This window comes from Embiotoca jacksoni, unplaced genomic scaffold (genome assembly GCF_022577435.1).
Source record: "Embiotoca jacksoni isolate LCO1_2020_lvr unplaced genomic scaffold, fEmbJac1.0.p SCAF_27, whole genome shotgun sequence".
Lineage (NCBI taxonomy): Eukaryota > Metazoa > Chordata > Actinopteri > Embiotocidae > Embiotoca > Embiotoca jacksoni.
The window spans coordinates 1,208,940-1,224,373 of record NW_027185378.1 but is presented as its reverse complement, the minus strand read 5'-3'; the positions used below and the strand labels follow the sequence as shown (position 1 = coordinate 1,224,373).

Here is a 15,434-nt window from a genome sequence, read left to right as displayed (position 1 = left end):
TACATGTAAACGTCCCGCGGGGTTACCGTGATCATGACTGCAGCTCTCTACGAGAGTCAGACTGATGTCGTCTGAGGTCTTCCCCATGTCGCCTTGCAAGGAGAGGAAGAAAGCAGTTAACAGATGACAGGTTTCATTAATTATGAATACATTCAGCACCCAACAACCTACACACAACTGTCCTCTACGGAGACATAGATCCTCCCGTCTTTTACCCTAAAACCTTCTCAGTGTATGAAGCTGCTCTGAAAAGACTCCTCGATGGCTGCAGGAGATGACTTCAGAACAAAGACTGAACTGTTCAGATTAGCGTCTCTCAGATCATCTCTGACTTCCTGTGAGTTTCTGATAAGCAGTCTAAGTGGACGGGGTGAAGATTTAAAAAAAATTAAACCCCTGCAGAACCCCTCGTCCCACTTCACACCGCTTCCTGTCATCACAAACTGCTGGATAATTAGAATGGCATCGAACAGACGGTCTGAATTATTCAGCCGACACTCAAAGCAGAGCTACAAGTTCATTTACTGTCTTCATCTTCTGTGTTTTGATAAAGAGCTCCTAGAGGACGACTCCCAGGCCGCGTCCTACAGAGTCCTCTTTTTTTTTTCTTCTAACTCAGCAGAGCCTGTCGAGAGCTGCCTCGTCCTGCTGTGACTGCTGAGGTCACAGTAGTGCTGAGCCCGACTCATCATGAACGAGGATGCAGCACAGAGAGACAACTGTAGACTGTAGAAAACTGAACTGTAGACTGTAGAAAACTGAACCTCTAACAGACCACTTCTTACCTTTAAAATGTATAAATCTAAAGAAGACATAAAAGATATTATAGTGGTCATAATTACCTTTGGCACCTGTTGCTCGTCCATGTGTGGCTCCATTCTGAAATGAAAAAGATAAGCAGGGTCAACCTTTTTTATCTGGATATCAGAGGCAGAACGTTCATAAAGGAGAACAGACAGGAAGTGATGGTTAAATATATCTCAGAATAAAACATATGAAGATCTGTGGATATATTTAAAAGGAAAGATCTGCTAACAGCGAGCGATGTGACGAATCTTCCTAATGAAGACACACGGCCCGGCAGCTGCTTCCTCTGATCCCGCAACAATAAAAGTCAAGTCATTTAAACTGGACTTCAATCTACTTCATGAGTCTCAGCTGTGAGAGTGCAGCTTTAAACAGGTTACAGGAAGCAAACAGAGAAAAAGATTATGTCAAAATCAAGAAAGGAGGTTTAATATTTATGTCAGATTCAATCATATCTAATAAGGCAATAATACAAAATAAAATCCCATCATATTTTTACACAATTTTCTTTATAAATGATGAATTGACTCTTTACAGCATGTGTTTTGTTTGAAACAATACTTTTTAAATAATTTTTATTCATGTGTCCTTTTGTATTTAATTTAATCCGTTTGTAAGCATTTTTTTTATTATTTATAAATATATATATATATATATAATTATTTTTAAATGACATTTTAACATGTTTTGTGTTCCTTTATATCTGGTTTTAAGTGAAGCACTTTGAGCTGCATTTCCTGTATGAAAGGTTTTATACAAATAAAGTCTATTATTATCATTACGAGGCTGCTTTCATTTTGTCTTCAGCAGCTTATTATTTGTTTTACATGCATGTGATTATGAACATACATGTGCATGCTGGTAACAGGTGTCAGTGATGAAGAGGAGCCTCTTTATAGGGAGGTCATGTACCCCCCCAATACTGAGAAAATACCAATCTGCCCCGCCCCCAATGCACAGTAGGAAATATATGAAATATATGAAATATGTTCTCATTGTAGGAACCCTGTCAACAGATCTGTTTCCTCTTATTTCCGATTGTTATGGAAACCATAAGTGTGTAACTTCCCCCCATTTAATCCAGAATCGTGCAGCCTTAGTTGCACCCAGAGACGTTTGAAATGCTTCACTTTCACTTTTATTTATGTTTTACTTGTATTTTGTATTTCCTGAGAAGACCAAGTTTCTCCTCCTCTCTTCAGCCCGTCCCAGCATGCAGCAGACCGGCGCCCTGCCTACCTGCTGGTTGGACTCCATCCCGATGTACGAGTTCCTGGAGCTGCAGTCCACCGGTGGAGTCTCCTGTCGGATGAAGTCCGACATCTCGATCCCCCCTCCAGGATCCCTGAACACAAACACACACCTGCATTAAAGCTATTGTTTGCACTTCCTGCTTCATGTCATTAATCTCCTTCTCTTCAATTCAAAGAAACACACATCATGTGAAATATTAATCAGGACTCTTTTAAATCTTCTGTCTGAACTGAGGGTCCAGAACCAGCTGAAAGCCTCCATGTAGATTCTCTGGGTCTATATTTAGCCCCTGACACGCTCCTTTCTCCAGCTGGTATGTAGAAACAAACAACCTGCTGAGGATATAAATCACTTCCATACGCCAGAAATGTTTCGCAGTGGGTCAGAGCACAACATAAAGTCAGCGTGTGGCGCTGACGGACGGAGACGGAGGAGGAGATGAGCACAAACACCTTCAACAGCTCCAGCAGACGAGTCGCTGTTCCTCTGTGAACTCTGACAACCTGGACTGCTGCTCCAGATGTGTTGGACAGAGCTGCGAACGATTCTGTCTCTGTGGTCGAGAGCCTCTCAGCTCTCCCTCTGGAATGTAGACATGAGTCACTTCTTCGTGTCTCGGGCAAGAAAAAGGCTGAAACCTCTCAGCTTCTGTTCCGAATGAATGAGAGCTAAAACCTTTTTATAAAAAACACAGGGACAGAAACCTGAAGGATGGAAACCTCCAGTCAGACATCAACTGCTGCATTATATTATAAGTATCATGTATTTTGTATTTAAGCTGTTTAATTCATTGTTACTGTTGTTATCATTTGACTCCTGGAGACACCTGAGCAGCCCACTAATGAGGTCATTATTTATTCTAATTAAAGCCTTAATTAGCACATATTTCACTGTCAACACACCTGTCTGTAGTAATAAACGGGACTGCAGATTAAACTCCTAATAAAAACCAAAACAAAGAAGTGTTTTGTAAAAACAGGATAGATTTTTTTTTTTTAAACAACGTACTCTTGTTTTTTAATGAAACAAATGATAATAAGTGTTACTGCAACGAGAATGAGCACATTTAAAGCTGATTTATGAGCTTTTTCCCTGAAAATAAATAAATCGTTTTGTTCCAAATTCTCTACAGATCATCTGCTGAAATAAGGAAACCTACAGTATAAACAACAAGTTGTGTCATGAAGTTTTTTTTAGGAGTCACGTGTTGACGCATGCAGCGAGACGGACGACTCACAAACAGAATAACGACGTCGGACTCTGCACAACTTCTGCAGCACGTTAAAACATGAAGAAAAGAGTCAAACTTAAAGGCACCCTGCTGAGTTTTTTATCAGCGGGCTTCAGTTTTGTGTCTTCTTTAGCACACGCATGTGGAAGACGTGATGCATGTTCCTGCAAACGGTTTCATATTATTTCAGAGCCGATAACAGGACAAGAAACAGAAAAAACTAAAACAACAGCTAGCATGTAAACATGGATGTAAACAAAGCAGGATTTAGAATTTTCGAATGAAATCAGCTTCATAAATGTTCCATGAGACAGGAAGTGACATCACAGACCTTCGGTAGGCCTCAAACACAACAACAAAGTGTTACAGTTTGAAGGTAAACAGAACTTCTGTGCCCACAGGGCACCTTTAGGTCAGCGGTATGCTAATGAGAGCAACTTTCATTATCAAAACAAAACATCGATCCTCAGTGACTTTATCTGAGCACAAGACACACGGAGGACGGATTCAATGTCACTTAACAAGGAAACAACTCCTTCATTTAAATATTCTCTCCCGCAGAGGCTGTCTTGTTTTTATGTTTATTTTGGATGATCTGTCAGTCAAAAACATCTTCTGCATCTCATAAATCTGTCTGCTGCTTCGAATAAAAGTGAAAATTCTCTAAAACACAAATGTAGCTGAAGTTACGTCCCTCCTTCCTGCTTCTGAAACAGCTGACCTTTAAGAGGTGACACAGAGATTGTCAGCCTGTCTTTTCTCACATCACCACCCGACCTTTCAACTTTCAACTTTATTTATATAGCGCCAAATCACAATATAGGTTATTTCATGGCACTTAACACGTTAAAGTTCTTACAGCAAGACTTTACAATATTATACAGAGAAACCCAACAATTCAACAATTCCCACACCTTTGACCCCAGCCCCATCAGACAACAGATTGCATCACCTTTAAACAGCATGATTCTCCTCCATCATTGATCTGGAAGCTCTGTGTCTTCTCATGCAGCCTTTTACAGATATTAAAGACCTGAACTCACCCCGGGCCGTTGCTGTCCTCCCGACGGGTGACACCTCCGTCATTCGCTCCCTCCGTGCCCCCTCTGCAGCTCTGATTCTCCTTGGCCTGGTGCTCCACCACCTCCCCCTCATCTAGGGCATGGTGGAGGCGGTAGTTCACCGTCTTCAGCAGCAGGAACATGGCAGTGATCACACCGCAGTAGATTCCCACGATCACCATGGTTGGCGGCAGGGCCTGGTGTCACAACGGGAAGCAAAGATTCATGTGTAAAGTACATCTTGATGTGACATGATGACACATCATTTTCTGACCTGCTAAAGCACTGTGCTGGTTATTTATGGCACGTATCTGCAGTATTTTAAAAAGTGCTGTGTTTACCACAAGGACTCTGAGCACCTTGTTGTCCTTGAGGTTATCCCTCCTGCATCTGTCTGCAGTTATCATCAACTCTTAACTTGTGTGCTCAATATAAACCAGCGAGCTGACAACCGTGTTTCCACTCCAGGAATAGATCGGAAACCACAACCCTGTCTGAAACATCAGCTTCTCCATAGGCTTTTCCAACAGCCTGGGTGCAGTTAAGAGATGTGTATCAGCAGCATGATTCAGCTTTTATAAAATCCATCTGGAGTGCAAAGTCTGATCTAATTATTAATTAACAGGTCAGAATTAAGTAAAAGTGGTGTGTGAAACTCCTTCTGGGCAGCCGGTGTCACTTTCAAAAGGTAAACACAGAAGTGCGTCCAGAAAACAAACACAGGCAGCTCTGAGCAAACAGCCGCCCGTCATTAAGCGTCTGGTTGTCGGACTTTAAACCTTGCCAGAACCGTCACCGGTCCATCCCCGTCAGCTGTGCTCCTCCGTTCACAGCTGGTAGCTCCTGAGAACCGGTGACACTGCAAATCACTACCGACAAGCAGGAAAACAAGTAGATAAAACGGGGGGGGTAAATTCACTGATTACAGCCTGACATCGACTGTTAATGTCCAAACGGATCTTAACAGAATTTAAACAAAAGAGCAAAATCTGGTCCTGTGTAGTTAGTGGACCGTTCACTGAAAGGGAGGAAATTAAACATGATTTAGTCCATTTCTGCTACTGAATACGGTTTATTTTTTATAAAACATAAATGTCCCAATATGACGCGTTTGTGTAAATAGTGGTTTAATGATGGCTTACTTTGTCTTCGCTCCAGATAATAGACCGAGACCAACCGTTAGTATCCTGTTGGCAGCTAACCTAACGGACACTCCGGCTCGTTAACTTCTCAACGGTCGCAACAACAACAAAAACCCGAAATAAAAAGAGGCTGAAAAGGGGTTAAAAAATTTGAAAAGAAGCTCACCATGTACAGCGTGAAGGGGAAACATAGCAGAAAGAGCCAGATGTAGAGATGTAGAGCGTTGACGAATGTGTTTTGATCGGGGTCGTAATACCATCCGCCTGTGACCGAAGCCCAGACCCCCTGCCTCAGGATCTGGAGAGTCTGCGACCCCATGTCGGTTTATCCCCTTCCCGAAGACTCCGACGGAACAACCGGGGCGACACGCTGGCTTTAGTCGTTGTTCAACATGACGAGCGGCGCTCTGTTTTCAGACGGTGGCCTGAAAATCCCCTCTGCAGCCATCTTCTTCTGCAGCTAGCCAGCCAGCTGGGGCACTGTTTCAGTCCTCCACGGAGGAGACTCCTATCCCACCACGCCCTGCGAGAAACTTCTTCTTCGTGGCATCGCTGCTGCTCGGTAGCCAGGGAAGCAGCTACACCGACACATGTCCAGCAAATAGACGACGCCGCTTTCTGCTTTTTTTTAATTTATTTTTTTACGCTTTATATTATCCACTTCCTCCACTTAAAATGTATTTGTTTTTTAAATGATGTTTGAACATGACTCAACACAGAAATAAAAATGAAATACAATTTTATATCAGGCAATTAGGAACGCTGATAAATATGACCCACTGGCGACCCCTGCCGGTTAAACTAGCTCATTTATCAGTAATGCTAAAAGAAAGACTCCGTTTTTACCTGTTTTGTAAGCTTATAAAAAAATTTTTTTAAAACATCCAGTTTGTCTCTTTGTTCCCTAAAACGCATACAGCACATATATTTCATTATTAGACTGAAGTTATTTACAGAAAATTTGTCACAGTTTGTTGGTTAATTTCAGCCCTCGTTGTGATCACACAATAAATCTGGAGGTTACTGAGACAATTCATTAAAACGTTTTCCTTCCCTTCTTCCTCCAGTCTCTACTCTTGCTGTAAATTGTCAGATAGTTGTACTTCCTTGGAGTGCAACTGAAACAATTCTGAGAAAGAGAAATGTAGAATCAAAGCTTTGAAGTTTCAAGCTGAAGGAAATATGAAGTTCCTTTCATTAAGATCATTATTTTTGTGATGTGATTTTGTGCAGGGAATAAACATACCAACATCCAATGGATCAAAGAAAACTATTTGGTTTTTGATTTGAGACTAAATATAAACCAAAAGGTGAAATATCTGTGAATGTAGTTTTAATGAAAACACCACAATATTTATAATTAATGTTTTGGGGTCAATTTTTGAATAAATTCACTCAGTCTTTTTTATCACAAATTACACATTTTAATAGAAAAAAAAACCACAAAGTCAGAGTATTTCTTTCGAAACAGATGAAAGTGTTTTGTAATTAAAGGGAGGTTAAGGAGACTGTTCAGATGAGACGACTTTTCTTCCTGTAAAGTAGATGAGGAATTAAACTGAAGTCACTACAACACCAACACTGTGCTGATGTCAACAGTAAGCCGACACCGATGCTGATGTCAGCTTAAAAAAAAAAAAAAACTCCACTGCAGTTCACTCCTGCAGCCACCTGAAACGTCCACGAGAGTAAAAGTCATTCCGGATCATTTCCTCCGTTGCCAGCTGTTCCTCCACTTCTCGCTGCTCCACCTTCCCGTCACTGTAGTCTCGCTCTCTTCTCAGGAGGCGGTTTACTCGGAGGAGCCGGGGCTGAGGTCTTGGTGGCCGGCTCCCTCTCCTCCTGTTTCACAGGTTCTGAGGGTGGTTCGGGCTCCTTCTTCACTTCAACTGCAACAAGAGAGCACAAAGTCAGAGGAAGAAAACTCAAAATTTCCTCTTCCACATTCAAATTTATACTTCTTTAAATTCTGAAAGTAAAGGAAATATTCCAGCAGTGAAACCCACAACCAAATCTATATCTACTTTAAACTGCGTTTAACAAGAAAGCAACAATTCTACTGACAGACAGACACTTCTGTAACTTTACAGCCTGTAAATATTCCACTATAAGATCGTACCTGGAATGGGCTTCTCACCGGGCTTCGGCTGAAAGTGCAGAAAGTTAAAAAAAAACTTACATTAGGATCATTTTATTTGAGTTAAATTCAAATGAAAAGGCAGAGTGATTTCTGTGTAGCATCAGTGTGCAACGTACCTGGTAGAAAGTTGGTGGAAATTTTGACCTGAGGTCCAGAAGGAGCGTGTCAACACGGTACCTCTGAAACAAGGAGCTGGCCTCTTCCTTCTTCTTCTTCGACTTAGGTTTGTTTTTTTCTGTAAAAAAAATAAATAAAAAGAGTTTTGTTCATCTTCGTATGACACATATGGCTTCTGAAATTGTTGTATGTAAATGAAGGTACCCCAAAGGGACTGCAGTGTAGGGGGCGTTACCGGGCTATCTTACCACAACGGTGAGTTTCCTGGCACTAGAAATCCCTCAAAATTACGTTATTAGAAGAAAAAAAAGAAGAAGAAGAAGGAGGAGGAGGAGGAGGAGGAGGAGGAAAAGAAGAAGTGAGAACACCAGCTAAATGTCTAAACTGTAAATGTAAATAAAAAGTCTAACCTCTCTCCTCCTGGTCCTTAAAGTGCCACCAGTACCCCTTGGACGGGTGATATCTGCAGTAGGACATGGCCTCATCAAAAGCAGACTGGATTCCATGAACCGCCGACAGCTTAAACAGAGATGACCCACATTAATATCAGTAAATCCACCTCTTTTTGGACAGAGGTTTTGAGGACGTTCATACCGCTCTGGAGCTGATAACTGTTCCCAGGTCCGGGGCCTGGTACACCACTCCTGCTATAATGTAGTAGTCAGCCAGAGGAATCACTAGAGAGCAAACACACATTCAAACAGAGCTTTAAACATAAAATAAAATCTGATTACTGGCATTTATGATCAAATAAACCGCTGCAGAATGAAGTAGTTAGAGTGTTACTGTGTTTAAAGCAGCTGAATAATGAAGCTGACAGTCTAAAGGGACGTGCTGGTATTCACCTTGTGTCGGTGACTGCCTCTGCTGTTTACGGATGATGTAAAGAATGGGCTCCTGAGCGTGAAGCAGGATGTACTCCACTCCCACCATCTGACTGAAAAAACACGACAGAAAGGAAAATGTTTCAGGCCTCTAAAGCAGAGCGAACACTGCTAACGGTATCTGGGTGGTTTGTTTGGGAACACAGTTGAAGATTGAACATACTTCAGATGCTCCAGAGAAAGCCGCTGCATCTTCACCACCTCGTTGTTACAGGTTCGGTCGTAGAAAGGGTTGCTCCTCTCTGAGAAGTAGTCCAGGACATTTCCAGGGTTAAGAATCGGCACCCAGCCACTGTCCACCCACGAGATCCCGAGAAGGTTGTCTGAAAATTGAACGAGCAGTCAGCAAGTTTAATGACAACATGAAGTGATGAGACATGGCCAACAAAGAGACATCTCGACCACAGTTCTTAAACCACTTCATTTAGACAAGTCAAACCTGGACCAGATTATGCTAGAGTGGCTAAAGATTCTATAAAACACAGTTTCTGATTTGTAAAGCCTTTTTGTATTTGTGAAAATGAAAAAGGGACATGCTTTTTTTTACTTCCAGACCACATTAGACCTAGTCCAGATCTAAAAACACAATAACCAGACAAGTCACACCTGGATTCAATTATCCTAGAAAGGATAAATAGTTTTTATAACACAGTTTCTGATTTGTGAATCCTTTATTAAGATAATCAGTCGCTCAGAGCTGGAAGTCCGTTTTCCCTTCACTTTCCCCTTAAATGACGAACCGGAAGCTAACGGAAACCGAATCAGATGTTTGTAAATCCGGATTTAAATCCTCCTCAACCAACGATTAATGTAACGATCCTGAACAATACTGCGATTAATATATGACCTGTAATTGATTTTTGTATTAATGGATACGATAAATGAACACTCTATCAGCTAGCCGGCGTTAGCAAAGTTAGCAGACATGCTAATCAAAGCGCAGAAGAGGGTAATCGTTGCTAACGCTAATTTAGCTCCTGCCAAGAGCAAATCTACAGCGCATTTCAAGGTTTCAAATAAAATACGACAAGTTTTGACTCATTAAATATCACCACATGTGAAATAACTTTCTATAAAATAATAAAACGCAGATTTAGCTACCTCTGAAATCCACCGCCGCCATGATGTAAACAAATTGTCTCACAGAAATGACGTCTTTGCGAGCCTTCAGGTCGTAGTTTGATGACGTTGGCTCAATCGTTTTAATTAGTTAAATTGGTATAAAACGCATATTCAAAGTGGAAAAAATACGGTTAAATAAGAGAGAAAACATGTGTTGTAATGTAGTTACTTAACGCTTTAATTCTTTATTGTATTTTTATGATTTAATTTTTTTCTCTTGTATTTCAATGGGCAAAAAAAAACTACAAAAACTACACGTAATTCCAAGGGCACACCGATTCAAAATATCATTCGGCTATTGAAAATTATAGGTTATTTTTTTTTAGTAAATTTGGCCATTTCCTCTCCCCACTTTCATTTCATACAAACCATTAAGACTATAAGAATGTAACTGGATTCCAGTTGATGACATGCAATGATAATGATAATGCAAAACAAGCATCAGTTATAGCAACCAGTCATATTTTATCGCTCCCTCTTCATTTGTGATCCAGCAGCATTTGTTCCGGAGAGCAGAGATTCCAGAGACACACCCAGACAGCTGAGTCCACCGCCCTGCTGGGGGGTGGGGGGCAGGACAGATGGGTGTTAGCATGGTGGAAAGACAGCATGAAACATGTCCAGTCACAGTGAGACGAGCCCCCCCACCTCCCCTCCTCCCACCCGCCGCCACCGCCCCCTTCATAACACCATCACCCCCTGCATAAACCCCAGGTTGAATGACATCACAGCCTGTCAGTACGGACCGGGGTCTGTCATCTGAATCATCCGAGTAGAGATGACTGTGACTGGCAGGAATAGGTAAGATATTCATGAAATGCTCCTCTCAGTGTGACGCAGTTTAAGAGGGATGAAATAGCCTCATTTCCAGTGAAAAAATAATACAAGACATATAAGATACAGTTTGGCTTAATGATGTCTGTTCAGGCAACCATTTACAGGAAATAAGAATAACTCGGTTTTCATCTTAATTCAAATAAATGTTCGAGCTCCTTTCGTTTGATAATTATATTATCTCCAGATAAACTGCTAATGAAATCAAACCTCCTCTTCCTGTTGGTGGACCCCCGCAGGACCACTGCTCCTGTATTTATCGACCAATCGGCTCGTCTGAGGGGGAAAATTACGAGAAGAGGTTTCAGCGTTGGAGCGCACGCCGCGCAGAGGGTTGCGCACAGAGAAGACGTAGTTGCGACAACAGCGAGGCGAAGACGCGTCTGCGGCCGAGAGGATGCAGTGAAAAAGCGTCAGTTTTTCCAGCTAATTCCGCGCCGGGCGTTCAGGCAGCTATAATCAAACACCGTCGAAGATGAGCGTGATCCCGGCCGGGAAGGATGGCAGGGCGGACGGCGGCAAGGGCAGCCTCACCGACAACAGCGGGGGCTCCCCGAGGCTCCAGCAGTGCGCGCAGCCTCCCAACAGCAGCAGCAGCAGCAGCAGCAGCGGCCGGACCAAAGACAGCAGATATCAGCAGCAGAGGCATCATGGTGGGTCGATGCTCAAACAGCCATCCCACAACGAGCCGGCCGACGTCGTGAGGCGCGCGCTGGACTTCAAGAGCCAAGGCACGCAGTGCTACAAGGATAAGAAGTACCGGGAGGCGATCGGCAAGTACCACCGTGCTCTCCTGGAGATCAAGGGGCTGTGCAGGGTGCTGGGGGACCCGGACACCAGCTCCAAGTCCCCATCCTCCCTCCTGTCCACCCTCAGCAAGTCCACCACGCTGACGGATGAGCAGAAGGGGGCCATGGAAAACGCAGAGCTGGAGTGTTACAACAGCTTGGCCGGTGAGACACACACACACACACTACACCTATCAGGTGTGTTTTCACCACAGGAAGATTGTGGGAATACTCCAGAGCTCATGAATGATTCATACACTATGAGTCATTCTCAGGATTACCCCACAGTTCACCTCACCTCCTCTGATTTTCCTGTTATTTATTCATCTCCTGTCAAATCAATCTCTGTTTACTTTGAGTTAACTGTGTTTCTATGCTCCTGATGAATAATAAAACCCATTCATTGGCTCATCGGTCGCTTCTTCATCTCTATATTCCAGCTTGCCTTTTGCAAATGGAGCTGGTGAACTACGAGCGAGTGAAGGAGTACTGTCTGAAGGTGCTTCACAAAGAGGGGAAGAACTTCAAGGCTCTGTACAGGTCCGGCGTGGCCTACTACCACCTGGGAGACTTCCAGAAGGCCCTGTACTACCTGAAGGAGTCGCACAAACAGGAGCCATCAGGTCAGGATGCACACTGAGCTATACTTTATTTTAATTATGGTAAAACTGCACAAAAAAGTCAGGGGGTCTGGACTTGTTTTGTCAAGAACCCCTGAATAATATCTGGATCAGACGACTGTGCAGCTTCTTTGGTCTAAAGATATTTCAGTCTGGAGCTTGAATTGTCTTTCATGTGAGCACTTGAAGGCCTCACGTTGGGTTCAGGGACAGGTAGCAAGGCTTTTTTTTACCACTCGTTCTTCCATGAACAAGGTGCAGCAGGGACACGAGATAAAGAGGCAGATATGCATGCTAGGAGCTCATTAGTAGCTGCACAGGTAGCTTTAGAATTCAGGTAACGACTGCAGGTGATAAACATTCAGAACGACTGCAGAACAGGAAGAGCAGGCGTGATGCAAAAATATCAAGAGTTGGCTGCAGACATTAGTGATACCGTTGATTAACAAGATGGAGACTGGACTACACAAGGTCATAGTGACCTTTGACCACCAAAATCATATCAGTTCATCCTTTCGGCAAAGTGAATGTCTGTGTCAAATATTAATAAATTCCCTCCAGGTGTTCTTGAGATATTGAAAAATGGGAAAGATGTGAGGTGACAGTGACCTTTTGCCACAAGACTCTTATCAGTTCATCGTTGGTACCAAGTGAATGTTTTTGCCAAGTTTGAAAACATTCCATCAAGGCGTTCTGGAGATATCACATTTTACGAAAATGGGATGTACGAGACGTCACAGTGTGACATTGAACTTTGACCTTTGACCACCAAACTCTAATCACTTCATCCTTGAGGCCGAGTGAATGTCATGCCAAATTTTAAGAAATTTCCTCAAGGTTTTCCCAAGATATCGCGTTTACAGGTATTAGAAAGACATGAGGTTACAGTGACCTTGACCTTTGACGTTTGACTACCAAACTCGAATCAGTTTTTCATTGGTACCAAGTGAATGTTTTTGCCACGTTTGAAGAAATTTCCTCCTGGCATTCCGTGGATGTAATGTTAACATGAATGTGTGGAATTGGGGTCACTGTGACCTTTGATCCCTAAAATCGAATCAGTTCATCGTTGGTACCAAGTGAATGTTTCTGCCAAGTTTGAAACCCATCCGTCGAGGCGTTCCTCAGATGTCGCGTTCACGAGAACGGGACTGAAAATCAGCTAAAACGACTTGTTGCTGCTCTTCTTTGTTCAAGGCGTCACAGTTTAGTTGAAGTGGAAGATTTATGACCCTCTTGATGAGCCGTTTCCTGTCCGAGCCGGAAATCGATCCCCTCTTTCCTGTCTCTGTTTTCCCAGACACCAATGTGATCCGCTACATCCAGCTGACAGAGATGAAGATTCGCCGAAACGCCCAGAGGGAAAAGAAAGAGGCAACATAAAAGCACCCGCCGCCCGATGGCTGCTGCCCCCGTGGTGAATTTGAAACCCGACTGTGTGACCTCAAACACCACGGGTCCGAGGTGCGGGCGTGAAAAACGCTGTTTGTTTGCTTTTTGCCTTGCACAGCATCCGGTTGCCAGTTTTTTTTTGTGATTGAACTTCACTGTTGTGTGCTTGAAGTGTTTTATTTTTCCCTTTTTAACAACAACAACAAAAAAAAAAAGAATTTTACCAGATATTGAGTTTCTGTTTCCAAACTTCTCTACTAGGAGTACGTTTTATCGAACTGATGCACTGCCAGTCCAAACATTGCACATACAGGCCAACACTTGTGATAGAGACAGGAGCAACGAGGTCCCCGCAGGGAGTCCAGCATATCTGCAGGCGAGTGGAACTGAAAATTAGCACCTGCCCTCGCACAACATGTCTTCTGAACGCCGTGGTGTTAGTGAGTAACAGCCACCTACACTTCTGTCACCACACTCTGATTTTGGAAGTACTGTTAAAAAAAAAAATTAAAAAGTCAAAAAAAAAATTACACTCTTGATTCTATCTGAAGTAAATAAAAGGTGCTTTCGGTTTCAAAATGCAGATGCACGGACGTCAAGAGCACACGGTTGCTAATCACAGTATGAATTTAAAGAGACATATCACAAATTGTAAATAGGCAACTTTATAAAAGTCAATATAATGGAGCTAATTGTGTTTACTGATGCCAAAACAAAGCACTTCATTCACAGCATTTACTGTATCTATTTCCTGTAAAGGTTTGCGTGTAATAAACGTGTCTATTGATTAAAATATTTCGTGGTTCTGCAGCAGTGGATTTCCCATCTTTATTTTCCTCATCCACTAAAGAAAATCAATGGAGACAAACTGACTGAAGCACATGTGTAAATAAACAAATGAAGCAAACTCGACTGAAATGATTTCATACCTTTTCATCTGGTAGCCACGGAGGTGATTCTCCAGAAACACAATCATCCTGATGACTCGTGTAACTTAAAAGTGGAGGATTTATGATATCACCACATTAGCATTCAGCTGGGTTACGGAAAAACTACTGGCATGATTTTCATCAAATTTGGTGGAATGGTGGAGCATCGACCAAGAAAGATCCTATCAAATTCTGGAGTGGATGCACCAGTTATTTTCTACTTTTTTTAACATTATAAAATAAAGAATTTGGTCTACTAAATGCAATAAATCTTACTTTAAAAACTCTAGTAAACCAATTGCCTCAAAAAAGGGAAGTAAATATAATTGTTGGTCTTAAGTTAAATTTTCCATCCACTTAATTTGATTTAAAATGTAGTTGTATTTACTTAATTTTGTTAAGTTGTTCCTAATGATACACACCCAGCCACTGTAGTCAGTTTTGTCCTTGACACACCTGACATTGTCTCGGCGTGAGAATTACACGTACGCAAACAGAGGCATGTAACACGACGGACATTTTTGAGGAAACAGCAAACCTGGAAACTTCAGTATTCAGAGAGGCTACCTGTTGAGTCCCACATTTATTTTGTAATCTGTATAATTTTCCTGCCCGATGAACATAGTGACCTATTTTATATCTATTCTGCTCCCCCTAACATTTGTTTTTAGAGAAGGTACATTTAGATTCCTGAGCCACACTCCTCTCCAGACGGTGATGAACCATCTGTTGTTTGCCGCCATTAAAACTCAAGAGGAAGACGAAGGAGGAGGAGCTTTTAGAACAAGTCCTGTGTCTGCTCTTCAGGTGGAGGTGGGTGAGATGCCGCTGCATTTGAGATGCAAGCTCTTAACTTTGAACTATTGGGCCAATCTGCAAGGATATTCTGGAGACAAGCATCCAACCACAAAGGTGCTTCTGCCATGTTGGGAAAGTGAAAGGGCCAAACAGGACTGCTTTGCATGGAGCAGTGAAAAATTTGCAAGAGATATGACGTTAAATCAGATAACATTCACTTCTACAGTACCACTATCAGCAACACCACTTTGGCTATTTCCCTCAGTGTCAGTTGATGCAAAAATTTTGGACAAAACCTAAGCACTTAAAGATATT

The 15,434-nt window shown here is 42.4% G+C and overlaps 3 protein-coding genes across 7 annotated transcripts in view; 1 reads left to right on the top strand and 2 right to left on the bottom strand.

Annotated features, from left to right (window-relative positions):
* Positions 1-6,005, bottom strand: part of pcnx1 (pecanex 1) — a 28,576-nt gene extending 22,571 nt beyond the window's left edge. For 2 of the 3 annotated variants that reach the window (XM_069160667.1, XM_069160668.1), the window contains exons 1-5: positions 5,662-6,004; positions 4,336-4,550; positions 2,047-2,152; positions 843-879; positions 27-92 (exon numbers count right to left, since the gene is read on the bottom strand). In XM_069160667.1, the coding sequence (XP_069016768.1) occupies positions 27-92; positions 843-879; positions 2,047-2,152; positions 4,336-4,550; positions 5,662-5,814 (577 nt within the window). In that variant the 5' untranslated portion in view covers positions 5,815-6,004. Of the gene's footprint in view, positions 1-26; positions 93-842; positions 880-2,046; positions 2,153-4,335; positions 4,551-5,661 lie in introns of all 3 variants that reach the window. The other variant, XM_069160669.1, reaches the window with a different exon arrangement.
* Positions 6,006-6,902: 897 nt separating this feature from the next.
* Positions 6,903-10,895, bottom strand: med6 (mediator complex subunit 6). 3 transcript variants are annotated; one of them, XM_069160664.1, is made up of 9 exons: positions 10,803-10,895; positions 10,214-10,316; positions 8,800-8,959; positions 8,598-8,689; positions 8,347-8,429; positions 8,163-8,271; positions 7,752-7,870; positions 7,615-7,642; positions 6,903-7,384 (listed from the first exon to the last, which is right to left on the bottom strand). In XM_069160664.1, exons 2-9 carry the CDS (start codon positions 10,218-10,220, stop codon positions 7,254-7,256), a joined length of 729 nt encoding a protein of 242 aa, XP_069016765.1. In that variant the 5' UTR covers positions 10,221-10,316; positions 10,803-10,895; the 3' UTR covers positions 6,903-7,253. The 3 variants fall into 3 exon arrangements, with proteins under 3 accessions (XP_069016765.1, XP_069016766.1, XP_069016764.1); XM_069160665.1 differs by lacking the exon at positions 10,803-10,895 and having other exon boundaries at positions 10,214-10,372; XM_069160663.1 differs by lacking the exons at positions 10,214-10,316; positions 10,803-10,895 and adding an exon at positions 9,738-10,206.
* Positions 10,896-11,067: 172 nt separating this feature from the next.
* On the top strand, positions 11,068-14,299 carry LOC138205026 (tetratricopeptide repeat protein 9A). The gene is made up of 3 exons (XM_069160666.1): positions 11,068-11,545; positions 11,821-12,003; positions 13,301-14,299. Exons 1-3 carry the CDS (start codon positions 11,068-11,070, stop codon positions 13,381-13,383), a joined length of 744 nt encoding a protein of 247 aa, XP_069016767.1. The 3' UTR covers positions 13,384-14,299.
* Positions 14,300-15,434: the final 1,135 nt, after the last annotated feature.